Here is a 17,430-nt window from a genome sequence, read left to right as displayed (position 1 = left end):
GTCATAATTGTCATTAAATGATCAATTATCTATTAATTTTAAAATCATTAATACAATATATCATATCATATATATATAGTTCATACATGTATTCGACGCATGTATTTTAACTAGAGAAGTTCAATAATATTTCATATTAGATAGGTACCTAATACCTACAAATATCTAACAAAAAATAAATTTATGATAATTTAAAAAAATTCTCTTAGTATCCAAATATTTATAAAAAATTGAATAAAGCAATTACCTATATAAATAACTTGTGGATAGAAAATAGGAAAATATTTCTAAAGAATTTACATACATGGAAATATTGTGTTTTTATTAATAAATTATTTGTTCTAATCCTTAACTATTATTTCAACAACAAACAGATAAATGTGTGTCTAGAATTGTTTGTGTGTGGGGGGAGAAGGGTGTTTTTAAAAAAAAACTAAAAAATTTTAATTGCTTTGAATTCTGTGTGGTTTTAAATTTTAATTATAATTATCCATTTTGTTACCTTTCTTACTAATTTTTACAATTATAATAGAAGTTTAAATATTTATCTTTTTCAAAACTATATTTAGTTTGTTTTATTATTTTAGCAAGTTCGTCTATCTAAAGTGTTGTTTTTCAATTTTTGGTCATATGAAGTTATAAGATAAATAAATAATAAAACGATAATATCAATCATACTAATCATAGGCATCATGGCTTTTCAAAAATATGTTTTAAATTGAATGTTTACAGATAAATTACTATTTATTATATAACAAATCATAACATTTTCCCCTCCTAAAAAAATTTCTGCGGGCGCCTATGATATCAATCACATTACAATACTCGTTCGACGATCGGAATACTACAGTCCTACAGTCTATATAGAGACTGACTGCATTAACACTTTAATACGGACAATTTTATTATAAAAAACACTAAAGAAATTTGGAAATACACTTGTTTAAAATTGGGTATTGTAAGATATTGATATAGCAATCGGCATTATTATTAATTATTATATTATCTGTATCATATAATGCGAGTTAGCAGCGGCAATGTGGTGCTGTACAATAAATCAATTGTATAATATAATTATTGAATTTTATCTGAAAATGATTTTAATTCAGACAATATTATAATCATCAATAAACACTAGTTCAGTTTTTGTTATTATTATTTTTTAAAATTATAGCGTTATATTTGTGCATATTTGATATCAGTAATAGTATTTGAATATTAAAATCTAAAATAATTTTATATTTATTTTATTATAGTATAATTCAAAGGAAAATATATGACAGTTAAATATTAGTAGGTTACAGTAAGTTCGGAGGGGCAAAGGGGTACTATGCAAAATATGGATACACAAAACTTTAAAAACATGTAAGTGAAGTGTATCTCATCAGTCATTATAATGGGAGTGTTAAATTAAAACTCGGTGATAAATCATTACATACAACCTATAGGTTAAAAAAAAATTCTGAACGAAAATGGTCAGGCAGCCTCGGGTAATATTTCCCAGAAAATAATCAGTAACTAAAAAACTTTATCAGTCAATATAAGTTTTAACTAATTTAATTTTATACTATAAAACAATTATTTAGTTAAAACCTAACGAGAGATGGATCCAGCACAAGTTATCGGGTAAAGAGAAGGGATTTTTAACTAATATAGTACTATACTTACAGTATGATAAATGTTTGATTAGCGAGCGAAAAGGCCAAAAGGGGGATTTCTCCCTACGGTTCCACTCGAACTAACACTTTGATATATTTGAATATTTTGAAGATAAAAGCGTATATAAGATACTACAAACAGCAATTATTACTGTATATTAAATCTATAATAATAAAGTTCTTAAATTTATATAATAAGAGTATACACCTATATTTTTATACAAATATAATGTGTATTTCAACATTTTAAATTAAAAAAATGCATTTACATTTTACATTTACTACAAAAATAACAGTCTTATAAGCCACCTATTGTCATAATAACATTTTTCGGAAATAATAATAATTTTAAACAATTTATAGACTTAAAATTTTCAGTTTCAGTTTTAAATTGTGACTATATATTTTTAATATTTTTATATTCTTATAAAGACAAGTACAATAATTATACTAAGTATAAGAAACGCCAAAATAGCTATTCAGAGAAAATTTAAAGTATCTAAAATTAATCGTTTTTGGAACACAGAAAAAAAACAAAATTAACTTTATAAAGAACTGTTTTTGTGTAAAATCAACCATTTTTATTTTGTTTTTAAAAATACTGGAAATTTTGAATTTTGAATTCTGAAGTACAAATTAGATTACATTTTCTGTCAAAAACCACTCTCAAAGTTGAAAATCAATTTTTTTTTTTTTTTACTTCTTATCGTGTAATTAATACAACCATCGCATAACTTAGAATCTAAAATGTATAAGCACATTTTTTTTCAGTTATTTTGTAGTAATTTAGATGTTAGAATGTATTACTGCATGTAAATAATAGTTTACAATATAATTTTTATTCTTATTTCCAATTCCCGATGTCTTTACACTTAATAATATAATATAACTTATACATACTTGATTCTGTTTATTATATGTCATTATCTGATCTCATTGAGATTGATTTAAAATACAACTGATCAATATTTAGTTAAGTGAATTTAAAATTTAACATTTAAGGATATTAAAGTGTTACGGAGTATAAACCAATATTTTGAACACAAAATAAAAAAAGATTTAATTTAACAAGCCAATATTATATTATATTATGTATATAAATATATGCATATATATACATTATACATAATATAGAGCTTACTCAAATATAAGTTTCAAAACATCTAACTGTCCTTTTTATTCATCAACGGTTTATTATTTCATATATTTCAATTTTCAGTCGGCAAAAAGCAGGTTTTCATTTTAACACGTCATTGTACGCAATATTTTTTATGTTGATTTACAATACATTTCTTACAATTGACCATTTTATTATATTATATATTTATATCTATGCATGAATAATGAAAAACAATGTTTATACGTTATACACATTATAATTTCCGGTCTTTCAAACATGAACTATATTTAAATTGTATTTTAATTTACTTTCATCCCCTTTTCAATAAGTGTTTTGCTCCGTTTGCTCAATACACAACCGAACACACCCCTTTTCTAACGGATGATGAGAATATGTACGTCATTTTTTTTTTAATATTTTAAACTGTACATCCCGGACAAGCTACCACGACTGGTCTGCCTTGTGCCCTTATTTCTTGTATACATGAAAATAACGATCGGTGAATAGCCTCAGGAAATAGCGGTCGACTCACACATAGAAGGATTAAAATATATATATCATATAACGTATTCAAGAAAAGTTGGCACTTTTTTACCGTAATTTTTTTCTAGGACTTATATATACAGTTTTATACTTAAGAGAACAACAATTTCAACGCTGAAAGATTCGCCGAGAAATAAATCAATGGTTATACGAGCACCGCACAAACGGCACAAATTACACTGCATAATTAATGACTTAAACTATGTAGTCAATGACAATTTATTCAATAAAAAACTAACAGAGTTGTAATAAGGAACCTATACTTATTATTTAAAAATAAACAATACGCTTACATTTATGGAGATTATATATGGACATTAATTATTATTATCAATATTTTCAATATCGTCTTCTTGGTTTAATTTAGAGGTTTTATTGAGCGGAAATCCAACAGACGCTACATCAAGTCTTAATGTACACCCAAAAAAATAATTTAATAGGTATATTTAATATGAAAACATATTATTTATTAATAATTATTAGTAAGGATTTTTAAATAGCTTAAGTTATTAAATTAATTAAAAATCAACTAATTAATAGGTTTTTTAAAAATATACCTTTAACCTCGTTAATTTCTGACTTTCGCAACTACCAATTATTTTTGTACAATATTTAATTTACATTTTTCAACAATTTATTTCATAAACCTGAATGAAAAGCCTGCTTTTTTATAATTTGAACACAATATATGTTATTCCCTATGGCCAATCTTAAGAATTATTTGCAGTAATCCATATTGCCAAAATATCATTCAACATCGCAATTTACTAGTTTTACCAATTTTTTGGTTTTGGCTATGACTAAGTTTGCCGTAAACTATTTTAGCATTGCCCAACACCATATTAAGCTTAGTTTACAGTTATAATAATGACATAGTGTTTACAGATTCTCAGCTAAAACACATACTCTGACAGAGTGGAGTTTCACAGGTTCACCAAATGCAGTTACATAAATATCGAATAAAATATAATGGGAGTTTACCTTCCATAAAAGATAACATTTTGTAAGAATAACATATTGTAACCACGAACTACCTAAGATATCTTAGTTCGTGGTTATAATGATTAGCTAATCTATCAAAACCGTCTGATTTATCAAATCAATATCATGAATATATGTCCATAATAGATAATAAATATTACATAATATGACAATCAATATCATCATCACATAAACTTACGACATTAACAGTTATATTCTTCTTTGCGTTTACGTATAATACCTCATCACATCAGATACTAAACAATCAATATCGTGTTCTAATTAGTATAATATATAAAATTACTTTATATTAAACATAATCTTCCTTGATTAAATATTTTAATTAGAATATATAGGTACTCATAGCCATATATAAGAATCATAAAAAACAAACTACAACTCCATTAATTTTAAAACTGTAATGATTAAATTAGAAATATTATACATAACGAAACAATACTTATAGATACATATTACAAAATTATTTACTTCCGTTTATTAATGCGAACAAAAAAAAGATAATAATCCATCAATATTATTTTATAACATTAAAATGCAAGCACGATCGAAAAATAAAATATTAGTAGCGTGATATAGTAAACTCATCTATCTATACTTATTATAAACTTATAATCGTTATTTAAAAAAATATACTTTTACCTTGACTTTTACCGACATATTGTATATTTTATGTCACATTACTACTAGATAAATATTTTAACTTCAGATATTTTAATAGATGTCCAGTAAAAATATTTAAAATTGTACATATAAACTTAATATTTATCCCTATTTGAAAACATTTAGAAGGCAACGATCATTAAAATTAATGTATTTTAATATCATGGTTAATTACGCAAACAAGAATAAAGTATACATATCAAGATTAGTAAACTAAGAACATTTTTTACTCCCTCCAGTAACAAGAAGATTCAAATCACTCAATTATATAAATAAACACCCCAATTTTTGAAAATCGAAGCATTTTTACTGCCAAAAATAATGACAGGCAAAAAACAACATACTTACATCATGGTAAAATCAAAATATTAAGATTTAAAAAAGAATGCTTGAAATTTAAAAAAAAATTATTTTTTTAAAATGTATGACAGTAAATTAAATTTTTTTATTAGAGGGGTTATTAAATAAACATTGAAAATGCAAATTAATAAATTAATGCTTAAAAAAGTAGGTCAGCGCATGTCGGTGGTGGATGTTTGTCCATCGTCCCTTCGGTTCTCGGACAGGATAGTGTAATTTTACTGTAGGTATTTAATTTGAATGCAATGATTGCATTCAATAAAAAAACGATTCTGAGCGGACGAGGGGATCTTTTTTATTTAATTTTATTTATTTCTATGGTGATAAACAAAGCCGTAATTAGTCGTCCGTTATTATTTAATATTACAAAATCGTGATATCGTACGTTTTTTCTTCTTTAACCGCTTTTATTTCGAGTACCAATTCGAAAATCCAAAAATGACCTCTTTAAAGTACCAGCCCAAGAACATTACCTTTCAGAAAATATACTACACTTGTACTTTTGAGCAAGTTTAAGAGGAGAAAAAGTTTTTACAGAATAAAAAAGAAATAAACATCATTGTAAAACTAATACATTCCTCGCTCCGTTCAGAATCTAAAAATAATAATTAATAGATTGAATTACCACTTTGTATATAAACTTGGATATTATTTAGGTAAATTATAAATACAAGGCTTTTGTAACATTGGTTGGATTGCCATGGATATGTCCCGAAGATTTGCCGATTTTATGGCAATATCCCGGTGTCCTGAAAAGAGGACTCGGGATGTAAAAATGTATGGGTAAAAATTAAATAAAAATACAAGATGATGAACGAAAACTGGTAATTTCTAAACCATATAATAAAATTTACATATCGCTTATCTAATCTTACTCTATGATAATTTAATTTTAATTTTAGTAACCAATTCCTCGTAGTCGTGTATAACTTGTATTACTGTATAAACTATATTTTTATTACCTATTTAACGATGGAAGGATAATAATAACAAATAATTTTTTACCAACAACTAAAGTAAAAATAAATATAAAATATATCATGCTTACTAATTAATATCTCAAAAAGTTATAATTAAAAAAAAATAAAATATATTTTATAAATATTTCGTGAATATAGAAAATGATAATGTAAAATTTTCAAGTATTTACGGTTATTTGTTCAAAAGTTACACACAAAAATTAAAATCAATTTTTCAAAAATTGGAATTACGTAATAATTCCCGTTTTCTTTAATTTTCTTTCCCCCAGTTACAAAAAAAATACTTGGTAATTTTTTTAATTTGGCCTCTAAAATAAAAACTATATCTAATTTTTTATCCCCATTTTTTAAAATCAAAGCGCTTTATCAACTATTCTTATCATGTACACGTACACAAAAAACGAATATCATTGTAAAATTAATACCTCGATTAATACATTCATCACTCCACCCAAAATCTAAAATGTTAGAAATATTGACAAATTTTTTATACACTGACATACTATTATTTATTTACACAGTGTACTTTAAAAAATCGAGATTGAAAACGAATACAAGTATAATATAAAGATATTGGATCTCACGGACGATTACGATATAATGGTATAATGCACAAGTTAACAATGGTATAATGTGTTGGCGAATGGCAGTTGATATTTGTACATAGATGCATCATATGAAAAAAAGATAAATGGAATAGAGATAATGTATCGCTATATTATATTATGCATAATGTGAACTGCTGTTCACCCTTTCCACTAGTCCACCACCAACAGCAATCGTTATTTGCACACCGTCATTTACTGACCTATCGACTATCATTATATACACGAAGTAGTATAGGTTAGTTATAATTATATATGCAATTGTAACAAGAGTGACTTTAGAAAATCACAAATGCATGTTTTCAATGAACGGCTATTATAATATTGAATTGAAAATAGCATTATTCGTTGTTACAGGTATTATTATGTAACAATTGAAGTTTTACCGATCCAAATGTTTTACCAAAATAACATCTAACTAAAAATAATAATAAGAACGATCATAAAAATAACTATAATAAGCTATAAACGTATTAAATAAATATAACAACATTGTACTATAACGAATAGTGAATAACCAATTGAACGGGCTTAATAATGTTTTGAATTCAGAACGGAGCAGTGAATACTCGTATACTTATTAGTTTTAAAATGATGTATTTTTTTATCAATCGTTATGTTTTAGGGCAGAAAAAATGCATCAATGTTTAACTTTGATAGTGATTTTTGATAACAAATTGTATACAGTTGATAACAAATGGGAGGGGAAGTGGACAATTTTCACTATATATCAAAATAATTGGGAAAAACTACAGAACTCAAATATTTATGCAACACCAGTTTTGTTCTAATTTCAAAAATAACCGAAGATTCTTGACCTTTTTATTAAATATTAATGTTACTGTTTTTATAACAAGATACCTAAATTATTTTCAAATTATTTTGGTTTTTTCTAAGCTATTTACAGGCATTACAAAATTTAGAGTTTTTAATTATTTTCTTATTTCGGGTATACACATATTATAATATATGTATATTGTATATATAAGTATATATATTTATTATTAGCTATAATTAAATAACTATTTATTTAAAAAAAATTAAAATTAATCAAGATTAAAAACTAATGAAATGTATTTCTAAATTAAATTATAAAATATTTCAAATTTTTATAATACAAATGAACAAATTTAAATTGTATTTAAAATTAAAGACTGGATTTTGACATTGCAAACAATTCAGAAATTTCTTGAAAATCCGAAGTTAAACATACCTTACCAAACTAACTCTAAATATAAGTTATTCTAAGAAAAATTTAAAATTATTAAAAAAAAGGTATTATGCACATTTTATAAAATCAAGTTTTTTAAAATTGGATAATGAAACGAAGTTTTCTCTTAAATAGAATTTAGTTGGTTATTGTGATTTAAATAAAATATTAATTATGGGACTTTTCAAAATAAATGCTTAAACAATTTTTAAACTCTTTATACCACAATCTTATTTTCACACACCGTTCTAAGGTACATCTATAACGTTAATAAATTATTCAAATAAAAGTATTCATTTAATTTTTTTAAGTATTTAAGTATATATTATATTTTAAATTTTTTTAATATTTGTTGTTGAAGTGCTCTTGATTAACGTTGAAAACTTGTGTACCATTCTGACTTAAAAATGCTCGCACTTATTTAAATAAGTGTGATTTATAAATATGTAACACTACAATATTTTTAATTTGTAGTAAAGAAATAACATAAAATTAATTTGTTAAATAAAAATTGTTTCGTTAAATAAAAACGTTTTAAAATGATAATATTTTTGTTCTATTAAATATTTCATTAAATAGAGGGAGGTTTCACTGTATTTAATTAAAATCACAATTAATAAAAAGTTACTTTTAATCTAGTATTTATGGTACCTATCAGTAATCCATAAAACACTGTTAATTTAGCATTAGGTGAGTAAACAAATTAGACTTTGAAAAATATTTTTACCTATAATAACTTTCAAGGTAACTTTCTTTTATTGGTCACAAAATAATTAATATTTAATCAATACAACTATTTTGATTGGTCACAAACGAACAGTTAATTCTGTAAAAGGTGTAAACGATTTATAAATTTGAAACGTATAATTTTATAATTAAGAACTGATTATTATTCAAACAAGATTTTACCAAAAGTCAAAACTAAAAATAAATAGTTGTTACACAAATGTTTACAACATATATACTTTCAAATTATAATTTATCAATCCTAAGAATAATAGTTAAATAAATAATACAAATACAAATAAATTACAGAGCATTTCAGTGAATTAAAATAAATTATGATAATCAATTTTTAAAAAGAGAAATAAGTTACTTAATTGTTTAGCAGGAATGAGATTATTAATCTACACTCATTAAATAGAAAATATTCTATAGATTAAGTATTTTATGACCTACAGTAGCAAAACAAGTTATTATTATAATAAATAAAATAAAACATACTACATAACAGTATAACACTATCGAAAAACATTCTATTGGCATAATATACTCTCGCTTAACACCTATTCTCAAATGATAAGTTCACAATAGTTAATAAATAAACAGCAAAAAATGAATGATACAATATTATTAGATAGCATTGATGAGTAAAAAATTTTCAGTTGTAATACATATTTCCCATACGTAATAGAACAGTCACGTAGAATTCGAATAACATATTGAGTATCAAAAAATATATTTACCGATAGCTATGACTAATTGAGAAATTACACGTATTCCGCTAATCTTTTTTCCGTAAAAAACTAGACTTTAATAATGTTAACGTTACCCCTTTAAAAATGAGGACAATGAACTCTCCTATACTGGAATGTGTGTTGTTATTTTTATTTTATACCAATAATAACGCTAGGGTCTATTGTTCTAAAACAAGGGTAAAATCATAAAATAAAACGCAGATTCCCTGTGATTACGAAACTACAAATTTCACAATCATGATTTACACATACATAGACAGAACTATTCAAGTACTATGTTTAACACCTTTAAATAAACGGCCCGTGCAAAGTTCGTTGAAATTGGACAATATAATAATGAAAAGGCAGTTAATTTATCTTCAAAAAAAAAAAAAATAATAATAATTTGAATTACACTTAAGAGGTAGAGGTCAGAGTGAATATACAAAGTACATTAAAAATTGGATATTATTGTTATTTTTCTGTGATGAGTTCTACAATTCTAAGAACATTATTTTTTTCTGATTGTTGTAAAGCAATTTTCAATTCAAAATCAAACACAATATATTACAACCACACTGAAGAAATAATTTAATTTAATTAGAATTAAATTAGACTAATAAATTGTATTTAATAACTAAATCTAGTATATTTTATTTATCACGTGATTATAAGCATTTTGACCTTTGTTATTTTTATTCAAATATGTTTTTGTTACAATATTCAAATAATATTAAATATTTAAAAAGTTGATATTACTTTTTATTGATATATGATACTCGTATATTAATAATCCTGATATAATATATATTTTCATTTTAATTAAATTCAATACCTACAAACGAAAACGATGTCCTATAACGAGAATATATATTTTTTAACTTAACATATAAATAAATAGCTAATATGGGCTCATAAAAAACTTTTAACTTATTTGATTTGTAAAATAAAAACTTTAAAAATGTCAACGCATTCAAGTGCAGTTCAAATAAGAATGACAGGCCGAAAAATAAGTATCTAAGTATTTTGAATATTTTTTTCATCAACATTGAATATTATTCTATAAAATAGATGCTACTATGAATTATAAATTATATTAAATCAAATTACTATCAAGTAAAAATTATATGACTATTCGCCAAATAATAATAAACAAAACTTTCCTACAAGATCACTTATAAATGTTTAGAGTTGCAAAATTCAGAACACTGTACGCAATAGATATACCGCAGAAAACCTGATACATTCCTCAACACGAAAAATCATGAAAAAAAATATATAATGATATAATAATAAAAATAAGAATATTGCGGCCTCAATATAATTTTATTATTAATGGTATCGAATGGTATGTATACTGCAATAATACTGTATAGTGTATACTAACACATAATATTATTGAGTTGGCATCTCCAGTAAAACCCAACCCTCGCCACTAGTTGTACATAACCTTTGTTATGTTCCACACCCGTGGTGAGGCATAGATGGCCTAAAACACAATATCAAACAGAGATCCAAAGAAACCAGTTTTCCATTTGGACCAACAATAAATCGTTTCTTTTCAGTAGATCCATACCGGTGTGCATTTTGCCGACAGTTTACTAGTTTTATGCAGCTGTTCTTTTTTTTGGCAATAATAACAAGCGCACACGATACAATCTCCGGCAGAAATATCCCTCGATATGATAAACAAATACCAAACTCCTTTAAGTCCCTTATAAACGCTACTACATTAGTTACTGCAGCATTGCAATTCTAATGATCAAATTCAATATTTATCCTCGTATTTATCAGTACAAATTTAACATTTTGTATTCTACAAAATAATCATCAATATGATGTATACGATTTAATGATAAATTATTAAAAACTGTACAATTGATTGTTAAGCAGGCAAACGATTTGGTATTTAAATTTTAAAAAGTTAATATATTTTAATAATCTCAAGTCAAAAAATAATTGTATAGAGATTAGTAATTAATAAATATTTAAGTACCTTCATAATAACTGATCTGTTTTTCAATAACTAAATATTAAGTTAATTACTTAATTCGGAAATTTTAAACTACCAACATTTTAACTTATAACTTATATAAATAACTATACAAAATTAGTATATTTTATTAAAATTCTTACTCTAGCTGTTAATATTGTTAAATTCTTAATATTGTATTAATATTGTTATTTCTAACTTAAGGTTATAAAATCGTGAAAATAAGCTTAACCCAAGGATTAACCTTTAAGAAGCTATGGCCAGTGCCCACTGCCCACGCAGTCGCGCATGGTTGTTTCGATCGTAAAACGTACAACATAATATAACAAATTTACGTTTAGCAAAACCAATTTTGAGTAAGCTAGAAGTTTTAAAACATATTAAATAGGTCAATTCACTGATATTAAAATGCTAACAACGCAAAATTGATTCTGCTGAACGTAAATTTTCTATGTAGTACACGTTTGTAAGAGTGCATACATGCGGTTGAGACGTCCTCAGACGACTTAAACTAATACAAATCAAGTGTTATCTCTATTTTATTTAATTGTTTATACATTTATATTTAAACCATTTTTCATTTAAATTATTTTGAAACTAAGCATTTAAAAATTAAAACAAATACATCACAATACATAACCAACCACGGGACTACAACAGTAAATCACATTGTTTAACACTATGAGAGTTATTTTAAAGATGTTTTATTTTTGTATTGTTAATATTGTACTACCTACTTAACAGTTATCAGCTGATTAATTAAATCTCAACAATTAACTAATAAATATATATTAAATTAAATTTTCAGAAACAACTTTCCTTCTAGATTACATTATAAACAATTGATTTTTGCAGACTAGTCATATTATAAAGTTAAATATTTACATATCGTTATACAGCTTTCAGCACTTATATACTGTTTAAATACCGTACATTTCTAGAAAAATATTACAACGCATATAGGAAAGTTACACGATTATTTTCTTGGATTATTCAAAATAATCTACTTCAGATTCTGAGCGGCTAAGGGAATTATAGTTACAACAGTAATGTGCTTTTAACATTATAAGGTCAAAACTTTAAGCAGTAATAAAAATATCGAACAGTTTTATGCAGCATCTCTAAAAATATAAATTTAATTCCAATTTTACTAAAAAGAATTGGTTTTTAAAAATATTTAGAATTAACTAGATAGGTAGTCGATTAAAAAATAAAAAATAGTTAAGGATATATTACTAAACAATATACTCCAATCAAACTAGCATCACTTTTAAGTTAACGGAGTTCCACTTTTAGTCATATTTCGAATGCTATAATTTTGGTATGAATTAGTTTAATTTAATTAGTTAAAGTAAAATTTAAATATTAAAAACACCTTTTCTACTAGCTTATTAAATAATACATAAACATATATTCCAACTTTTTTAAGAATAAAAATAAATGAATAAGAATACTTATCGCTTAAAAAAGCTAAAAAACATCATTTTATATATATATATTATACATTTTAATATATTAAATTAAAATTTTTAAGTTTAAATTTTCACAAAAAAGGATTGTAAAATATACAATCCAAAAAATGCTACACAAAGAATATAATTCTAGCAAAATATCAGACAGATATTGTAACCTTCGATTCGTCAATAAAAACCTCAGTTCAATTATTGATTAAAAATAAGGGAACCCCCAGCAAACCCCGTCAAATGTAATAACTAATAAGTAATAATAGTAATAACAACCAAGACAGCCATTAGGTATAAATAGTAATATGCGTTTTTCATTAATATTTTTCGTTACTTATTTTATTCTATCTACCTATAGCTATCTAGTAATATATATTAGTAATATAATATATTTAACATGATGATGCTTTCTTTATAATATTTAGGTACCGCTAAAAATAAATATTTACATTATTTCGTACATTAAGTAAACATGAACCTACATAACACAGTAAAGTTGAGTTCGGGTTGGATTGGACTTTGATATATTAGTAATTGACAAACATCAAAATAATATTATGTTTAAAGAGGAAAACTACATAACAGGACACTGCCATTTTATATACATATATTATATATAAATAATATAATAATATATCGATAACACAATATATTTATAAATAACAATCTAAGGGATCATACAGTACGATTAATACTCAAGGAGTTTAACAGTATAGTAAATATTATACATTATAATATGAGTGGGAATAAACATTACTATTCAAAACATCAAACCAATATAATTTTATGAAAAACTCAACGTCTACAGCAACTAACAATGGTATTAATATTATATTGAAAAACTATTGATGATGTAGATTAACGTAAGGCTGGGTGACTCTTAACTATAAACGAATAAAATACATATTTATTTTTTTTTTTTTTTTGTTACATGATTTCCTCAACACAAGCAATATTATACAAACAACTCGAGAGATCACAAAATTTAAAATATTTTGCTAGCGTATGCATTTGATATCAGAAATCGATCAGGATATATTGTGTGAATCATATTATTAAAACACGTTTGCAACAGTTTAAATAAAACGGCAAAAGGTGATGAATGACGAACAATTGTTGTCTGCGCACGGAGATAACGGCGTGCAAACGTTTTAGCCGTGTGATCGATCATTAATTGAATCGTTAAAAATGTTTATGGGGGGGGGAGAGTACGGAGAAGGGAAAATAGGTATAGGTAGATAGAGGTATATCAATATAAGACAATTCCGATCGGCGGCGAGCCCGGTCGCGCAGACAACAACGGTAAGAAAACACGTTGGATACTTGGATACCGCTTACGTAAAAAAACATAATATTTTATCACACAGCGATAACCAAATAACGGAATATTAAGTAGTGCCACTGACTGTGGAGATAAGTGACGTTTTTTAAATTTCGACATTCCGAGACAAACCACATGGCTTAATCACAGTACACTTGACCTGTAATCGTCTGTCGTTATCACGTACGACCGAATAACAATAACAGTAATTATTATTTATCTCACGATATAATAGATAGCGGGCGGGCGGAAAAGCGATAAAGATTCATTCGGTCGCAGAGTTCTCTGTTCGGAGACTGGATGATAACAATATTATAAGATACACACATTGTCGAATAGAATAACAAGGGGTAAATTCTAACCAAACGCTTCAGAGGTGCAAAAGAAGACGATGACGATCGTGGAGTTTTAGAAGTTACAGTAGACAGTGTAGAGGCTCATTTACAAAATACGTTAGGTACTACAATATTAATATTACCTATAACATATTATATTATATCATCGCGAAACAAAATATTTATAATAATATTAGTTATACGCTTTTTAACTAGAGTAGTAGGACCATTCGTCAGAATCTATAAGGGAAGTTATTTACCGCTGGTGTACGATTTTAGTCTTGTTACCTACCTATACCTAATTAACGTTATAGAATCGTGATTATGTACTCACCCACACTGCCGACCGTTAACATGTGCAGTAGCAGCAACAGAACGATGACGGCAGACGCGGTGGCGGTCGCCATGGAGGCACATCGGACCGACTTTTGCTCGTTCACTACCTTCACAGGCCGAAGGGACGATGACGACGTCGAGCCTTCTACTACGATCTATGATCCACAGATCCTAGCAGTGGTAGCATCCGCTCTACCAGCAATTCATCCAAATAAGCACGGTCGTATACCACTCCGAATGGTTTAGGACGAAACCGTCGTCTTCGATTACCGCCACTGAAAAAACAACACTTCGCGACCTGCTCCGGCGTGAAACGGATCAGTATCGTGGTCGAACCAACGAGATAAGAGTCTGCAGTCACCTTGGTACACGGTACCTTGCAGAATGTTGTATGACGCGCGTCGAACACGGTCGGCGATGAGCAGCACCAAGATCGGAAAACCGTATAAATCCTGACGATCGATATTTTATTTAATGTATATATAAAAAAAAAAACGTGTGCCGAACGCTGCGGAGATATTTTGACCGGACTGACACGACGATGATGGTCGATGCGCGCGCACTCACACACTGTCACGACGCTACGGCAATAATATTATTGTCACACGCGCGCGCACTCACTCGCACATATAAACGCGCGCACGCGCACACGACCATAAACACTGTCGTTATGCGCGCGCACTCTACAAAACGCGCAATACGCCGAATTATTATTATTATTACTATTATTATTATTGTTGTTGTCTGAACATTTGGTACTGACGAGAGGGTGGAGGGGGGCGTTCGAGAATTTCGCGAACAACCAACGACTATGGCGAAAAGGTAAAGAAATCGCTGACCGAAAACGACGTAATCTAGCGGTGATTTGGACACACTTCCGACGACCGCTGTTTTATCGTTGTTTATTTGCGACGTCTTCCCATTCCAATTTCCGATTCTCTCCGGTCTGTACAATAGGATTTTCAAATGCCAATGACACCATCCGTTTATCGAGCTGTTCACAATTCACGCGGCTTTCGCGAAAAAAAAAAATGCTTCAAAAACTACACACCTCGCGGTATAGTACGCGCGTGACTTAAAACATTGTACTTAAATATAAATAGTTCAATGTTATTATAGAATATATTTAGTAAGCGTATTATAATTTATATTTCAAAACCATTGCTTAGCGCCATGTCGATCTTATCACGGCGTGTTGTGTGATAAGATAATTCGATAAACCGTGAACTCTATGTGTTGTTTATGACATCACTGTGGATACACCAAGGTCGCCGTACGAATACATACGCATGCGCGCACCGCACACTTAAATATTCAGTATGATCATGTGAATTACACATCATAACAAATTCGTAAAGACCATAGGGTGATCCGTGACATTTGACCAGACGCTGAGCCGTTGAGGAATAAAATTTGCCTACCGTAACCGGCCTAACCATATTTATAACAATTTGACATCAATCGTATCTACTCAATAAATGAAATTATTGAGATTTAAATTAATTTCAATAAACCGAGATAAGATAAAAACAAATTCTAAATGCCATTATATATAATACCTATGTATATAATATATATTATAAATATATATATAACTCTTCTAAAAACATTTTTAACCGTTATAATTTCATAACAAATATTATTTTTCGTATTTTGTTTAATAGGTTATAGGTGTATGTATTGATGTATATAGACTAGTCTTATATTATGATAATCTACAATGTTTTTCTACATATTTTCCATCTTTTTTTAAGAAATAACAGATGAGTCAGTAAGGGGGGGCGTCATTTACGAGGTAAAAATTAATAAGTAGAATTATTACCAGTTAGGTTACTAGTTGACAATTTTTTTCCAAATTTTATTATTATGTTAAATACACATTAATAGTTCAATTTTACGCAATAACTGATAACTACATACCTTATGGAAATCGTGGTTACATCAGTGATTACATCACATTGACTTTTGGTAACTAGGTACGATACTACGGTAACAATAATAATTATGAATTATGACTTATGACTGTCGACTGTCTCCGATATGAAAATCTCATTTGAACGATTTAGTCCATTTGATTTTACCGTTGTGACTTGTGCCAGTTGTGTTTAATACGTATGTGTAAAAAACAAAAACAAAATGACTTATTTAATTGTGTGTAAAGAAAATAGGAAAATGTTTAAGCCCCCTACCACCAACCAAACAAAAATCCTGGATGCGCGCCTGATATATATTCATAAAACAAAATATCACAATGGTTTTTCAATAGGAGAGCATTACTTTCAGATTTCCGCCAATGAATTAACGTAAATGAATAAATGATGTAACAGGTCCATTTATCATTATTTTAGAAGACAGTAAGAACACTCAAAAACCATTAATCAAATCCT

At 27.1% G+C, this 17,430-nt stretch overlaps 1 protein-coding gene across 1 annotated transcript in view; it reads right to left on the bottom strand.

The window, feature by feature from the left end:
* Positions 1-16,218, bottom strand: part of LOC114127441 (protogenin B-like) — a 40,130-nt gene extending 23,912 nt beyond the window's left edge. The window contains exon 1 of the mRNA XM_027991677.2: positions 15,042-16,218. Within this exon, the coding sequence (XP_027847478.2) occupies positions 15,042-15,114 (73 nt within the window). The 5' untranslated portion in view covers positions 15,115-16,218. The remainder of the gene's footprint in view (positions 1-15,041) is intronic.
* Positions 16,219-17,430: the final 1,212 nt, after the last annotated feature.

This window comes from Aphis gossypii, chromosome 2, assembly GCF_020184175.1.
Source record: "Aphis gossypii isolate Hap1 chromosome 2, ASM2018417v2, whole genome shotgun sequence".
Classification (NCBI taxonomy): domain Eukaryota; kingdom Metazoa; phylum Arthropoda; class Insecta; order Hemiptera; family Aphididae; genus Aphis; species Aphis gossypii.
Note: the sequence above shows the minus strand (reverse complement) of the source record. Positions and strands in the feature narration are given on the sequence as shown.